This window comes from Electrophorus electricus, chromosome 6 (genome assembly GCF_041902795.1).
Source record: "Electrophorus electricus isolate QZ-2024a chromosome 6, ASM4190279v1, whole genome shotgun sequence".
Taxonomy (NCBI): Eukaryota; Metazoa; Chordata; class Actinopteri; order Gymnotiformes; family Gymnotidae; genus Electrophorus; species Electrophorus electricus.
The window spans coordinates 6,622,423-6,638,089 of record NC_137502.1 but is presented as its reverse complement, the minus strand read 5'-3'; the positions used below and the strand labels follow the sequence as shown (position 1 = coordinate 6,638,089).

Genomic DNA, 15,667 nt, shown 5'->3' with positions numbered 1-15,667 from the left:
GTGCTTTGGTACTTTGTTTAGTAACAAGATTGAGTTCTTTAATCCATTTAATATCAACCTTGGTACTCTGAAGCAACTATTTGGAGGCTGAAGATTTATATGTACTATGTAGGTCTAGAATGTGATGGATTGGATAAAAATGCTACTTGCTAGTCTTTCCATGTTTTTCTGCTATGCCATTATAAACACTTTATCTAAATGTGGGCTCACTATTGTGGGGCAGACTTGTACTAGACTAAAAATTCTACTCCTAAGTTTCACTGAGAGACTACAAAACTACCCTAAAATCTGGTTACTGGGCCCAAAAGATCTAAACCTACAACAAAAGTGGATAAGCTGCTGTACCTTCCTCTGAAAGTCAGTATGAATATTCCATGACAGTGCTGCATCTGTATGAATACCAGTGTATTTATAGGACATGACCTGCTTAATTTGCACATTGTGAATTCTTACTGAGGGTAGTATAAGTCTGGGGAGAGTCCAAAAATAACTCCTTCAGTCTTTTCTGTGTTAATAACAAGTGCATCACACCAGTCTACAAGCCTAGTAACACTGTTAAAATGAAATCATATCATCCTTATCAGTAGAGAACCCTAATAAGGATTGGTCTATTAGAGAATGTAACATAATCGTATTGTATCCCTGAAATTTGGAGTTGTTGGTATACTGGGTGAAGAACTAACACAACTTTGTGACTCCACATTTGTAACATTTGATTAATCAGCAAATATAATGTCTTGTTTACTTTTGCCTGCTACACTCTATTAGTGAGAAAAGCAGTGAATGAGAATGAGATAATGATTAATACCTAACGGAACTAGTTACATAAAATAAAATATCAGACTGAATATTGTTTATATGCTGAAGAAAAGTCCAGAAAGAGCGCTCTGGCATATGTAGTTTAGGTGTTTTTGAGGCGAGATGGACCAGTGCGGTACATAAATATTAATTTTGTCTGCATTAGTTTTTAAAGACTTGCTATTTCTCAGGATTCTGATAGTGGTTCAGCAGTGGACCAACAGCACAGGGTGCATTCAAGACACAAAGCTGCTTGAAGTTGACTTGGTATTCAGTGATATGAAGAAAATGAACGTGGCTCAAGAATGGACCCTTATGCAGCACTACAGCCACTGGTCTTTCCAGACAAATTTGAAGAGTAACACAATGCTGTGTATAAGGTGTGTGCATGTGTAAAACAGTGCCAGAACACTACCAGACAATCCAGCCCAGTTTTCAAGTCTGTCTAGCGGTACAGCTCAAGAGGACAAGGACTCGTACCTTGTTTTCATGTATTTTTAGTCTGAGGGCATTGACAACTTTCACTGAAGCTCTTTCTATACTGTGATCATATCTTTACATTTTTATCTCTTTTGTTTACTTACATTTTACATTTACCTGATACTTTTATCCAAAGCAACTTACAATTATGACTGAGGTAATTGAGGGTTAAGGGCCTTGCTCAGGGGCCCAACAGTGGCAACATTGCAGTGGTGGGGCTTGAACCAGCAACCTTGCGATTACAAGTCAAGTACATTAACCACTTATATACTTTTTTATAGCTATATTATATTTTGGTATCTTTTATACCTATATAGCAATGTATATATTATTTTAATTGCAGTATTTGTATTATCTGCTTATACTGCACTACTGAGCCTGAGTAAATACATTTTGTTCATCTGTACGCTTGTGTCCTGACAAATGGCAGTAAAGAATCTTGAATCTTGATCTGTGAAAAGTTTTAATCGGGTTTTATATCAGATGTTATTGTTGTTGTTATTATTAAGGAGAAAGGCATCAAGCAGTTTAGTACTACTTTGTTTATAATTTTACCTGATTGAATATCCGTCAGTAGTTACTCATATTGTGTTTCATGAGGAGTGGTTTTATGATGAGATTGAGTGGCTCTGAATAAGCGCCTAATTCTTTAGAACTGCTTCCTATATGTAACACAGCACTACTAAAATAAAGAAGTATTGGTTTGGATCCAAAGTACTTGAATGAATCAACTTTATGAATTTTATTAAGAGCATTCAGAGTGTGTTATGGCTGGTGGACTGTTGGATGAAGTACACCACTAACAGAATGCTGAATGTTACATTTGTTTTTCTAGAAGGAAATAATATGTTCTTACATTTTAATGAGAATCCCTTGAGGATAGCCTCTGAGAGATTTAAAAGACGATTACTTAGTAGAGAATAAAATCATTGGGTTATTTCAATTATCAGTAATAATTTTGGACAAATACATTTGTCTTTCAGAGTACACTGCCTTGGTTTAGTAGTCTGTAGGATTTGAAAGGATTTCATGTTGTATGGTTAGTTATTCCTATATTATTTTGTTTCTACAGCATTGCCTTTAAGACACCATATACATGTATTCTTTCAAGATACCACCTTAGTCTGTTTTAAATTGAGTTCCTTCAGGTGCAACCACATGTAGTTCTTTTGTCTGGTATTCAGTGTCAAAGATTTGAACTGTAGTGTAATGCAGCATAACTGACTGGTCACTGATTTCTAAACAGCAGCTATGTGAGTATGATACGGGATTCAGACATGCTTACTGTTCAGGCTGTTGCTACTTTAAGTGTGTTTGTAGTAATATGTTCAGTCTGCTCTAAGAACAGGTTTCACATCTGAAGACTCACCTCTGCTTTCTTTGCTTAGAGCTTCCGGTTTGCCACGAAGCCGATGAGTGAGAGTCTGATCCTTCTGAGGGATGCGCGATGGAAACGCGTGCGCAGTATCCTCACGCCGTCCTTCAGTGCTGCCAGAATGAAAGAGGCAAGCTCTCTCTCTCCTTTTGCTCCTTGTCCTTTTTGTTATTAAAAATCTGTGATGTGTGAAATCTGATCAGAAAAGGATCAGGGTCCTTGCCAAAAAGTCAGGAACTGCAGGTAAGAATGTCATTAGTTGAATCAGATTTGTGGTTTGTAATAAAAGCTCAGGTCCTCATGCTTTGTGAGATGCGAAGGACCTCTGTTAGAAGTAGCATAGCCTTCAATCCTGATTTCTAAAGCACCACAGCAAGCGACACAAGCGAAAAGACGACTGTTATGACAGACAATAGCCCCCCCACCCCCCAAGCACAAAGTCTCTTAGTATCTTTTCCACAAATTTGCTACACAGCCCCCCCTCACACACCTGGAGTGTTTGGAGGGTGAACTACATCAGTAGAAAAGAATGCACATCCATCTTGTGCATTGCCCTTGAGCTGGACATGCTATTGCGTATACGCTGTGGCTGTGAAATTCTGGGCAGAGTCTGTAACATGCAAAGGGAGAGACTCTCACGGAACTGAAAGGCAAAGTGGTGTCTGGTGTATAGCGGTGATAAAAACCCTTCACTGTCCTGGTGTGCACTGTATGGCTCCTTCTTCCTGACTAGCCCTTTCCCACTCACATCTACAGCTCTGTCACGTTGGGAGCACACGTCTGCCAGTATGTGCTCACTGAACCCCAGATACAGCGGCTCAGTCTTAGCTCACCCCAACAGGCAATAAGGGCAAATCAGAAGGACAAATCTGTGGCCGCTTTCACCTTGTTATTGTTCCGTGGTCAAGATTTAGTAAACAGAGCAACCATAGTCCTTCTGCAGAAGTCTCTCAAGCTGCTATAGGCACTTGTCGCAGCTAAAATAAGAACAGAATAAACAGAAATATAAAAACCTGCATAAAACGTGAGGGGGGAAGAAAGTGATGAATTGAGACAAAGACAGCTTTTCTGCATTGGAGATGAGTCAGCTGATACTAAAAATAGAAGAAAGGCCCCAGAAGCTGTTGCCCAAAGCAACTAGAGACTGATTTCACTGGCAGTGTGTCTATGGAACTGCAACTAGAGACTGATTTCACTGGCAGTGTGTCTATGGAACTGCAACTAGAGACCGATTTCACTGGCAGTGTGTCTGTGGAACTGCAGCTGGAGACTGTGATTTCACTGGCAGCGTGTTTGTGGAACTGCAGCTGGAGACTGTGATTTCACTGGCAACGTGTTTGTGGAACTGCAGCTGGAGACTGTGATTTCACTGGCAGCGTGTTTGTGGAATCGCATGATTGCTAGGGCAGGGCTATTAGTAGCCTTGACTGAGTGGCGCTCCATAAAGGCTGGTGGCTACAGTCCATCATATTCTCATCATGTCTTAGCAGCAGAGCATTAGCTCTCAGCTTCAGTCTATGCTCCCTTGCATGCCGAGCCAGAGAACTGAATGAACACTGTGTGCTTTAGTCCAGTAAAGACCCTCTGATCTCCCCAGCCAAGCCACACAGATTATCTTACTTCCTGGGGACAGAAATAACAAGCTGTGTGTGAACGTGTGTGTGTGTGTGTGTGTGTGTGTGTGTGTGTGTGTGTGCATGTACGTGCACACATACGCATATGTGTTTAATAATCCGATGGGTTTCTTTCACTATGGTTAATAAGTCATAATGTATACATGTATGTGTGCATACGAGAGACCAGTTCCTGAAAGCTTATCTACAGCACCCTCCTCTGTGATTTCTGACAAACATGTTGACCATTTCATGTGCATTAGGGAAGTACTATCTATAACAAAAACAGTTCTTTGTGTATGCTCACACACAAACCAGTCACACTCAGTCTCACTGAGTCCTGGCTCAGTTACAGCATGGGAGAGTGAAATACTAGCTGCACAGTGCCACTGTTATAATATAGTATGACCTCATAAAAATATTTACAGCCAGCACCAAACAAAGCTTTAGAGCCTTAATGATTATTGTTTTAATTACAGCAAAGAATATGATTCCTTTCTCTTGCTTTGTAAACGCTTAGTACATCTCATTTGCAACAAAAAAGGAAAGATATATAAATCAATGAATTAAAAAATTAATTACTTAACAAAATTACATTTTAGAAAATACAATTACAAAAACACATTACATTTACAATTATTGTATTTTGTATCTATACTACTATAGAACTATAAGCACAAGTAAATAGAAATTTTAACCTGGATTTAAAAACTGCTATATTTGGGTCCATTTTAAGTTTACCTGGGTGTTGGTTCCAGTTATGTGTAGCATAAAAGCTGAACACTGCTACATTGTGCTTGGTCTGAATTCTGGGCTCAAGCTGGCCTATATCTATGGATTTAAGAGACCTTATACTCTCTGGGCATCTCAGAAAGGTATTCTGGGCCTAATCCAATTGGTGATTTATAGACTGGTATTAGTGCTTTAAAGTCAATTGTACAACTAACTGGAAGCCAGTGTAGAGATTTTAGGACTGGCGTCATGTGCTGTGAAGCCTTTGTCCTGGTTAAAACTCGCAACAGCAGCATTTCCAATACGTTGTAGTTGTTCCTGTCTTATACAGAGGTTGTCTTTTGGGTTGTAATTATCTGCTGAGAGAACCAAGTTTATCTGTGTATTATCTACATAACTGTGATGAGAGATTTGGTTGTGTTGTAGAATTTGGCCCAATCAGAGTATGCACAGGTTGAATAAAGTGAACTGAAAGCTGATCCTGTGAGATAGAATAGTTACAGTTATTCTATCAAATTCATAACTGCTGTTCCTGACAAAGTAACTCCAGCCTTCTAAATAAGACCAAAACCATTTGAGGAAAGTTCCTGATTGTCCTTCCCAATTTTACAACCTATCAAAATGAATTCTGTAATCTACAATGTCAAAAGCAACACTAAGATCTAGTAATAGGATATCTGACAGTTTACCAAGTGTAGATCATGTAGTACCCTTATGAGGGCAGTCTGAGTACTATGATGAGGTCAGAAATCTGATTGAATTTGTCATGTTAGTTAGTTGGTATGTTCTTACACACTTGCTCTTAAAGGCATTTCTGGCAGCTGCTGAAGAGAAGCCATGTGGGGTGAATGTGGGGTATTTGAAAATCTCCACCCATATGCCTGTTAACCAATTACATTACTCTCCGCCCTTAAACTGTGTAGCCAATTACGTTAATTTTGTCTCCAAGGCAGAGCTGCCTTGAGACCAGTTTTGAGATGTACATCAGCGTGGTTGTATACCACTGTCTCAATTAACTATATTTCTTCTAAAACGAAGATTTGACACAGGTTTGAAGTTGTTAAGTGTAGAAGCATCCAGTTTTCTGTTTGAAGACTAACTTAATGGCAGCTGTTTTTAGGGATTTTGGAAGTATACCTTTGAGGAAAGAGCCATTAACTATTTGCAGAAGATTAATGTTTTTCAGAAGGTCAGTTTACAAGGTGTCAAGACAAAATGTAGACATTTAAGATTCCAAACTTTCATCAGGTGTTTTAGTCAGTCGTATTAAATTGAGACACAATAACCTGGTTGTTTTGGGGTGACATGGCATTGCCTCTATCTGACTGATGGGCATTGATGGTAAGTGTAATGTTTCTAATTTTTTCATGGAAAAAACTCATAAATTCATTATATTAATGATCTTAACATCATCAGTGGCTGCTAATATTTTTAATTGAAACGATATTGTGTACATCAGCAAAGTGTGCACTTAGTGACATGGCTATTGCCTTCGTAAACAGAAGTAGTTTGAAAATCCGGAGAAATCAATGTGTCAAAGACTATACAAAAATGGACAGAGTGTGCCAAAACATGAACAAAAATGTTATATTGAGACCATTAGAAATATTGAGACCATTAGTGCTGTCCAAATAACACCATGACCAAAAGTGTCAAATAAAGCAGAAAGTTCCTTGGTATTATTTTCCTTTACATTATCTAGATGGATGTTAAAATCACCATTTATGATGACAGTTATAATCAGTAGAAATAAGAAGCAGACATTACTTGTTTAATTGTAAAATGACAAAATCGGTGAAAGGAATGTCTGACATGTAGCCATATTTCTGTAGTCCACTATGAACACTTTGAATCTGTAACTATGCTGTAATGCTGCTTTGATTATTGTAGTGATCACAGCGTCCTTCAAACTGGTGGGGGGGGGGGGGGGAGCTGAAATTGAGATAAAATACAATTTTAGGTTTAAACAGTTTCTACATAGAGCCCCATACTATCCATAGGTCTTGAAGAGCTTGAACACGTGGCACGTGCTGTGCTGTTCTTGGCTGCATTCTTAATATTCACCCTCCATGACTTTAGTGCATTCAAACATGTGTGTGCACGCCTACTCTTGCTGCTTGTTTTGATTTTCATTAGTTGTGTTGGAGTTGCAAGAAGAGACATAGGACACTGTTCTTATCTTCCCCGATCAGTCCTGCTGGTTGTCTTCATCTGCCTTCAAGCCGAGCACCGATTTGTTCCGATACGCGCGCACATACGCACACGCACACACACACACCCTAGCACACACACACACACGCCTCATAACACCACAAAAGCATTAAGCATACATACATGCCTTGTAAAGTAAAACTGGCCCACTGCAAAGATCTAGACAGTAAAATTGTTTATAATCAACTGGTTTTTGTTTAAAGAATCTACTTGAACTGCTGCCAAAATAAATTCCACATCAGCAGAACATTGCATCATGCACTGGATAAAGGCAAAATGTATAAAGATGCATTAAAATGAAGTGTTTGTCACTCACTGGTGAGACCCAGTAGAGCAAGGTGTTAGAAAAACCAGTGTCATGGGATTGATTCTTAGGAAGCACACCTTCTTTTGTGCTGATAAATGCATGTAAAAGTCTCTCTGGAATAGAATTTTTGCCAATTCCTGTAAATGTAAATATGAATGTATCAACACATATCTGGCACCGTTGGAACACCATCCTCACTAATATTTCATTCATTTTATTTGTTTTCTTAGAACAAATAAGAGATATTTTGCTTTTCACCGCAGGTCTATGTAAAGTAACTGACATGTTAGGATATTGTTAGGATACCGGTAAGATAGTGGTAGGATGGTGATAAAACAGTGTTAGGATATCGTATGACTGCAGGCTGGGGTAACCCTAGATGTGCTCCACTCTGGATTTCTCAGTCTGTCTTAATCTGTCTTCTGTTAGTGCATTAAAAGTCTACGAAACTTGGACAGACATTGGTTGCTGGGTCTCTCTCCCTCGTTTTAAATCCTCAGTGTCCTCCTCTTTCTTTAATCCTCTCTCCATTTTTTGGACTTCTTTCTTGCTTTTTTTTTCTTTTCTCTCTCTCTCTGCTTGCAGACTCATTTCTCTCTTCCTAAGCAGACAGGATCGATAGACCAGTCTGCTATGAGAAGCTTATCACATCTGCAGTGATGGGCATCTGAGGGGAAAGCGCCTTAGTGCTGCTCCCCTGGGAGCAGGGGTAGAGGGATCTAACTGCTCTGGGGGCAGGGGTAGAGGGATCAAACTGCTCTGGGGGCAGGGGTAGAGGGATCTAACTGCTCTGGGGGCAGGGGTAGAGGGATCTAACTGCTCTGGGGGCAGGGGTAGCGGGATCTAACTGCTCTGGGGGCAGGGGTAGAGGGATCTAACTGCTCTGGGGGCGGGGGTAGCGGGATCTAACTGCTCTGGGGGCGGGGGTAGCGGGATCTAACTGCTCTGGGGACAGGGGTAGCGGGATCTAACTGCTCTGGGGACGGGTAGCGGGATCTAACTGCTCTGGGGGCAGGGGTAGAGGGATCTAACTGCTCTGGGGGCAGGGGTAGAGGGATCTAACTGCTCTGGGGGCAGGGGTAGAGGGATCTAACTGCTCTGGGGGCGGGGGTAGCGGGATCTAACTGCTCTGGGGGCAGGGGTAGAGGGATCTAACTGCTCTGGGGGCAGGGGTAGAGGGATCTAACTGCTCTGGGGGCAGGGGTAGCGGGATCTAACTGCTCTGAGGGCAGGGTAGAGGGATCTAACTGCTCTGGTGTGGAGTTACAGGGACCTAACTGATCTGGGGTAGGGTAGAGGAATCTCACTGCTCTGGGTGGGTTGGGGTTTAGAAGCAACTCATCAGATCTCTTGTCTAGCGTATCATGACCTGGCTGCAGCGTTCTGTGTCATCATTGGTCAGACAACCAGCTTTTTAAATCTGGTTGCACTGAACATCTTGCATGTGCTTTTCACACTAAAGAAAATTAGTTAACAGTTTAATTAGCTTTAGTTTTATCCATTATTGTCATGTATTTTATACTTGGTGATGCCATTTGAAATTAATCTAGTTAAGTGACATTTATTTGAGTGATGGCATTGTAGTGGCTATGCGCTTCTGCAGGGATTTATTCTGTCAGCACAGGCAGTTTATAACAAAAAGTTTCAAACTTGAAATAAATGAATGGCACCAGATTTACTTCATGAGTAAATTGTTTGTTTTATCAGTTAATGTTAATATCTGTATTTTTTTAAATCACAGATGGTTCCTCTTATCACTACAGCCACAGAAACATTGCTAAACAACCTGAGCACATTTCAAGAGTCGGGAGAAAGCTTCGACATCCACAGGTGTGACTCTGTGTTTGTGAATGTGCTAGCAGTAGGGTGGGTGCTGGTTAATAAATTACATGTGCTTGGCCGAAGTAAACCGTACTGCAGTGGTAAGCCACAGAGTTTTCTTTTGCAGGTGTTTTGGCTGTTTCACCATGGACGTGATAGCAAGTGTGGCATTTGGCATACACGTGGACTCTCAGAAGAACCCAGATAACCCATTTGTCCACCACGCCTCCAAGTTCTTCTCCTTTTCTTTTTTCAGACCCAGCATGTACATCTTCAGTACGTCACACTGCCACATTAACCACACATCTAGACCAAAGCATCCTTCAGAGCCCATCTAGAAAAGAGCCATTTCCCATTTAATTATTGAACAGTAGAGATCACGTCTCACAGGGAGCTCCCATAAACGGTAATATGAAATTCACTTTAATGAAGGCAGTATAAAGATATGGCACATTTAGTGTAGGGTACCGGAGAAAGAGGTCTCATTTAAAAAAGCCTTTGTCCTTGTGTTTATGACATAAGAATATGGGGGAGAAACACCTCATACTCGTCTTTTTTGCTTTCAGTGGCCTTCCCATTCCTGATTAGGCCTCTCAGTGCTCTGATACCCAATAAAGGCCGTGAGGAGATGAACAGCTTTTTCATCAACTGCATTCAGAAGATCATAAAACAGAGAGATGAACTGCCAGCCAGTCAGGTGCAGCACAGTCATGAACAAATGAAAAATTGCACTCGGCTACACATACTTCCACTCAAACTCTCTCGTCTTGACCTTTGACTCTATAGCGACGGCGGGATTTCTTGCAGCTGATGCTGGATGTGAGGAGCAGTGCAGAGTGTGTGTCCCTGGAGCACTTTGATGTGGTGAGCCACGAGAACGGCCAGGCCGATGTTCAGGGCCAGGCGGCTGAAGAACCCAGAAATGTCCCCTCCGGCCTGGAGCACGAGTCACCCAGACACGCCCAATCAAAGAGGATGATGACTGAGGATGAGATCATTGGTCAGGCCTTCATCTTCCTCCTGGCTGGCTATGAGACAAGTAGCAACACTATGGCATTTGTTTCTTACTTGCTGGCCATCCACCCTCCCTGCCAGGAGAAGCTACAGAGAGAGGTGGATGACTTTTACACCAAATATGTGAGTAAGAGAAACAACACTATGATGAGCTTGCATGATGAACATGACCCATTTAAATGTTTCTATTTTCTCCTTAATCCAGTAAAGCTTTCTACTGCTTCTCTTCACTCTGTAGGACTTCAGATAAGAAGTTTCATTTATTAACTTGGGTGGCATTTAGAACCTATGTCTTTATGTGGTAGAGTCTGGGTGCTATATCTTCTTTGGGGCCTGTGGCCATTTTTAAACTCTTTTGTAACTTCATAATCAATGATGATATGCATTGTCCTATCTGCAGGAGAAATACTGCATGACAGACAAAAAGCACAGCAATAAATTCATTCATTCATTTAAAAAATGTAAAAATAAACTGCAAAGTAAGTTGTAAATTTTGTTTGGCATTCTCAGTGTAGGCGAATTAGATCTGGCTGTCTTTTATATTGTGTACTGACTTCTTCTATACTTGCACTTCACATATTTATGAGATCCACTCATAAATAAAGCATAGCCTTGCAATAATGGTTGCAATTCTGCTTCTTAGGCTGGTATGTATGAGTGAAGGAGAAACAGAGAATGGAGATCTTTCCTGTCTAAAGCCTGCAACCTGTGGGCTAAGAGGGAACGTTTTAGGAAGAGAATCATCAGGGGCTGACCAAGAGACACCTCTGTCATGCGCAAGAGCAGGTCTATGTTAGTGCCTGCTGTTTGAGGGAATAAGGTGACTCAGGCCAACCCACATTGCTTTTTCAAAGTGTCTTTTCTGCCATTTACACTGAGGTCACATTACCCAGCGGTGTAATATTCCAAAGCTGGAGTTTTGTATGAGCAAAACACAGGCAGAGGGTTTGCATAATGCCGTTTTAATGAAATCTGTGACTAAAAAGAGGTCTGGGGAGTGGCGCGAGGCCGTACTCAGGTAAGCAGCTAGTGAAGAGAAATGAAGTGTGAGCAGTCACAGGACTTTGCACTGATTTAATGTTGCAGTGCTGGCTGGAGCTTCTCCGTTAGCCGCAGCGCTGCTGTTAGCTAGGAACGTTCAGCTCCTTCCTCTTCTTTTCCCATGACGCTGCCGTAATGCTGGACACACACATAGCACAACAACGCACACGAACACACACACAGCGCCTCGTTAATCACGTACCTGCGCCACATGCCTCGCCTGAATCTTAATCCCTGCAGACAAGGACAGCTTGCTGCTCACATCAAACATGGAGCTGGGCATTCTCAGTGACTCTCTCTCTCTCCACTCCACTCCATTTTATTCTCGCTCTCCCAATGCCTCTCATTTGCTCCTGTGCTTATGTGCTCGTGTGCTCTGGATGTTTGGCTCTTTTTAGGTTTTTTTTGAAGGTAACAGAGTGTTTGAAAGAAAAGGCCGCTTCATAGCTTTTGAGGGACACCGATCTATGGGCAAGTTTAAATATTTCATACGCGGCAGCTTTTATATCAAATGTCATCTTTTTCTTTCTCTTAGATTATTGTTGCCAGACTTATTTTATTAATGACATGTTTTGCTCAGACCTGGTCTTAAAATGGAAGCTATTGTTAGGTAATGTTTGATGGATTTCTTGGTATTTTTCATAATTCATTTGATGCTTACTTTAGCATTATATAATATGATAAATCCTTTTTTTCATGATAGCTGTTTAAAATCGGTCTGGGTAATAGATTGCAAATTACAAAACAGTGCCTGCAGTTTCTCATTCTTACTGAAGTGAGACCATAACGGAGTTCTTTTGTAAAAGTGTTTGTTTTAAGCTAGAAATTTGTTGTGGCAAAAGTTTCAAAGAAACTTGTCCTTCAGTGTAAGTAATAGGCTTGGGGTGCGCAGTTCCGACCGGTGAGAGCAGGATAAGGTTCGTGTGTTTGTGTTTGTGGACGTGGCAGCACACAGCAGTAGCGGCTCTACGCCGAGCAGCTGGGCATCGGCCATAGCACATCGCGCTATAATGGATATGAAGGTCAATCCCCCCTCCCCCGCCTGGGGCTGCAGCGTCTGGCACAGGTCCCGAATTTAGCTCTGTGAGGAGCAAAGAGCCGTTCAGTTTATTTTGTAAAAGCATCTCACTGCTCTAACTGAAGACCTCGACATGGAAGGCTTTCCAAATGTCAATCTTCTGATCGGCAGCAGAGGGTATCGAGTTCCTACCATAATTCAGATGCCATAAAATGGCTTTATGTTAGAGCCGTGTTTGGGTTCAGCGCTTTCTTGCAGCCAGTTGTTATCCGAGCAGTTTTGTGATTTGAATGATAACCTCAAGCATGAGTATAATGTTGACACCAGTTTAATGCCAGAGTCATTGCATATATTTCTGGAGCAGTAATGCAATAACTCAACAAGAGTTTCCCAGTTGTGACTTCTGGGATGAGCAGAATAGTTTGCTTGTAAATTTAAAAGGCCTGTTTAGTCAGTAGTTACTGCCATATGCCCACTTAGCTATAGGTGCTAAGTAGGATGGTGCCCCGCCTTCTAGCCTTCACACAGTCTGAGTCTCTGTTTCCGTAATAACATGTCGCTGACCGAGCTCCAGCAAGCAGCAGTTTTAGCACTGGGTGGTTTAAGTAGCAAACATGGAAATGTCTCGCAGCCTAACGAGTGCGTGGCTGCCTGCACACACTCACCTGCTGCTACAGCCTGTCGTTGTCTCGTCCAGGGCTGTGTGCGGCTTCCCCAGGCGACCCCGCATTCATTCGCCTTTTTTATCTGCATAAATAGCAGAGCGAGATGAAGCGAACCGTCACCTAATGAGGGAGCCAGGGGCGGGGGGGGGGGCGGAGTTGGGGGGGGGGGGGCTCTCAGACTGGGGAGGAGGGGGAGGTGCAGCAGGGGTCAGTGAAGGAAACAAGGATATGGACTGAGCCGTCAGCCTTCAGTAATGCAGCAATGAAGATCCAGGAAGAGAGGTCTGGCTTTTGTTCAAAGTACGTTAAATCTGTTCATTCATCCGCGTTAGACAGTTCACCTCCACTAGTGTTCGCTTTGAATAAGCAACTGGGAGGCACAGTTTGGTTATTTAATTCACAGTGCATATTCAAGGTGAATGATCGGGGGCAATGGGAATAAGCTGACTCTTTCTTTGATAGGCCTTTGATGAGATGTAGATATCATGAAGGAGGAATAAATTGAAGTCCATATGGTGCTGTTACTAATGCACTCTGTAATACAGGACATTACTGCAGCCTTCTCAAGTGTGTTACATCAGCAGTATGAGACGATCTTGACCCTTAAACTTTCCTCATTCGACGTATCCCCATATGAACTTTATCATATGAACTTTTGTACGTTTAGACAGAACAAACCTCAGGACAAAAGACATGTAGTCTCAAGTGAAATTGATTGAATGAAATTTATTTGAAAGAAAAAGATATATATATATATATATATATATATATATATATATATATATATATATATATATGTATATATGTGTGTGTGTGTGTGTGTGTGTGTGTGTGTGTGTGTGTGTGTGTGTGTGTGTGAACTGATAAACAAATTGGTCATATCACCAGTGTGAAAACTCTGCTGTTTGACTGATGGGGTTAATTCCACTTAGCACTGAGTGTGTAAGTGAACGAAACACAGAACAGGGTATGTAACAATCTGACAGGAGGTACAAAATATGGACTTTTGTGTAAATAAGAGGAAGTGAAATAAAGAGAAGCACTATATACAGAAAGAGCGAGAGAGCGAGAGACAGAAAGGCAGAAAGAAAGCGAGCCGTCTGCAGCGTGACTTTCCTGTCTGTGAATAATTCACTGTGTGTGTGAGGCGGAGCCTCCAGGGGGCTCTTTGCCTTGCTCATCTTCCCTCACTCATATCACGCAGCCCAGAATAAAGGCATCTCCACCGCTAAACTCAATAACACAGCCTTTCATCCTGCAGGATCCACAATGCTGCAGCTGTCGCCTCCCATACATATTGCTGTTATTTGTCTTGTAGCTTCTTCGGAGCAGAGCTTTATAATGAAGGTTTAGGAACCCGATTTGTGTTATTCACTTACTTACTTGATTTTGAGGACGAGAGGAGGAAAGGTGGTAATTGTGAATGACTCAAATTCTGCTTCTACCGTTCCACTTCTCTTTTGTAGGACCATTAAATTGTCTGATAATTGTCTAATAAAACCATTAAATTGTCTGATGATTCCAGAGAGGGTGGTGGGCAGGGTGGGACACAGAGGTGCAGTGGGCAGGGCTTCGCTAAGAGGAATCCTTGGGTGGTGAGGAAGCCTACATCGTTGGGTTCAGCTCACACGGGGTTTGATTAAGAGGGAGAGAGAAAGACACTGAACCGCACAGGGCTGTATATCCTTTATGCTTTAAAATCATGTGTATGGCCGTTGCCAGGGGTCAAGTGAAGATCACTGGCTGGGGAGAAGGCTTGTCTCCCACTCCTGTTTTCCTGCTGTTATGAAGAGGCTACTTATCCTGTGCTTTTTTTTACCTTTTATATAGGGGATGCTCATCATGCTATCTTAAAAAGATGAAATGATGGACTGAGCTCTCTTTCCCTATCTCGCTTTCTCTCCATCTCCTCCTCTCTCCCCTTCCCTCATTCTGTGTTTCTGTCTCTCTCTCTCTCCTCCTCTCTCCCCCATCCTTTCCTCCCTTCTTTGTCCCTCTGTGTCCCATCCTCCGCCCTCAATTAGTGTAAGTGGGTGGGGGAGGTTAAGGTGCTTTAAAGACGAGAATAGATGCATTAAAGGTATCAAGTGAAAAGTTACTTTCAGGGTTCATTTATATTTGTAGTTTGGTTCCCTTGGTCTGGACCAAAGCAGAAAATGATACATTGTTGTTTTTTAGTCCTGGTTCGCTTAGTGCTCACACTGACATATTTACCATCAGACCAGATGTAAACAAAATAAATATGGATACTTCAGATCCTAACTGAATAGCTTTTATGATGTATATTTTGTGAGAATAACTGGGATAATGCCAACTGAACTACAACAATGCTCTATGCTGGGCTAAATGCACTTGTGGGGGTTGCATATGTGCGGTGGTAGTTCTACCAGTTGAAAACTCAAGAAGAGCTGACAAATGCGTTATGGAGGCAAACCAGCATGAGGAATTCCTCCAGTGCAGGAAGTGCATCTTGAATTCCTCCAGTGCAGGAAGTGAATTTTGAATACATGGGCATTTTTGTGCATTTGCTTCAGTGTAGTACATATATGTTCACTGAGCAAAATGTTAATGAGGCATTTTACCTCCTCAGTG

The 15,667-nt window shown here is 41.8% G+C and overlaps 1 protein-coding gene across 1 annotated transcript in view; it reads left to right on the top strand.

The window, feature by feature from the left end:
• tbxas1 (thromboxane A synthase 1 (platelet)) overlaps window positions 1-15,667 on the top strand; it is a 56,477-nt gene that overhangs the window by 29,952 nt on the left and 10,858 nt on the right. The window contains exons 6-10 of the mRNA XM_026999547.3: window positions 2,667-2,783; window positions 9,258-9,346; window positions 9,465-9,613; window positions 9,904-10,034; window positions 10,124-10,474. Coding sequence (XP_026855348.3) covers window positions 2,667-2,783; window positions 9,258-9,346; window positions 9,465-9,613; window positions 9,904-10,034; window positions 10,124-10,474 — 837 coding nt within the window. The remainder of the gene's footprint in view (window positions 1-2,666; window positions 2,784-9,257; window positions 9,347-9,464; window positions 9,614-9,903; window positions 10,035-10,123; window positions 10,475-15,667) is intronic.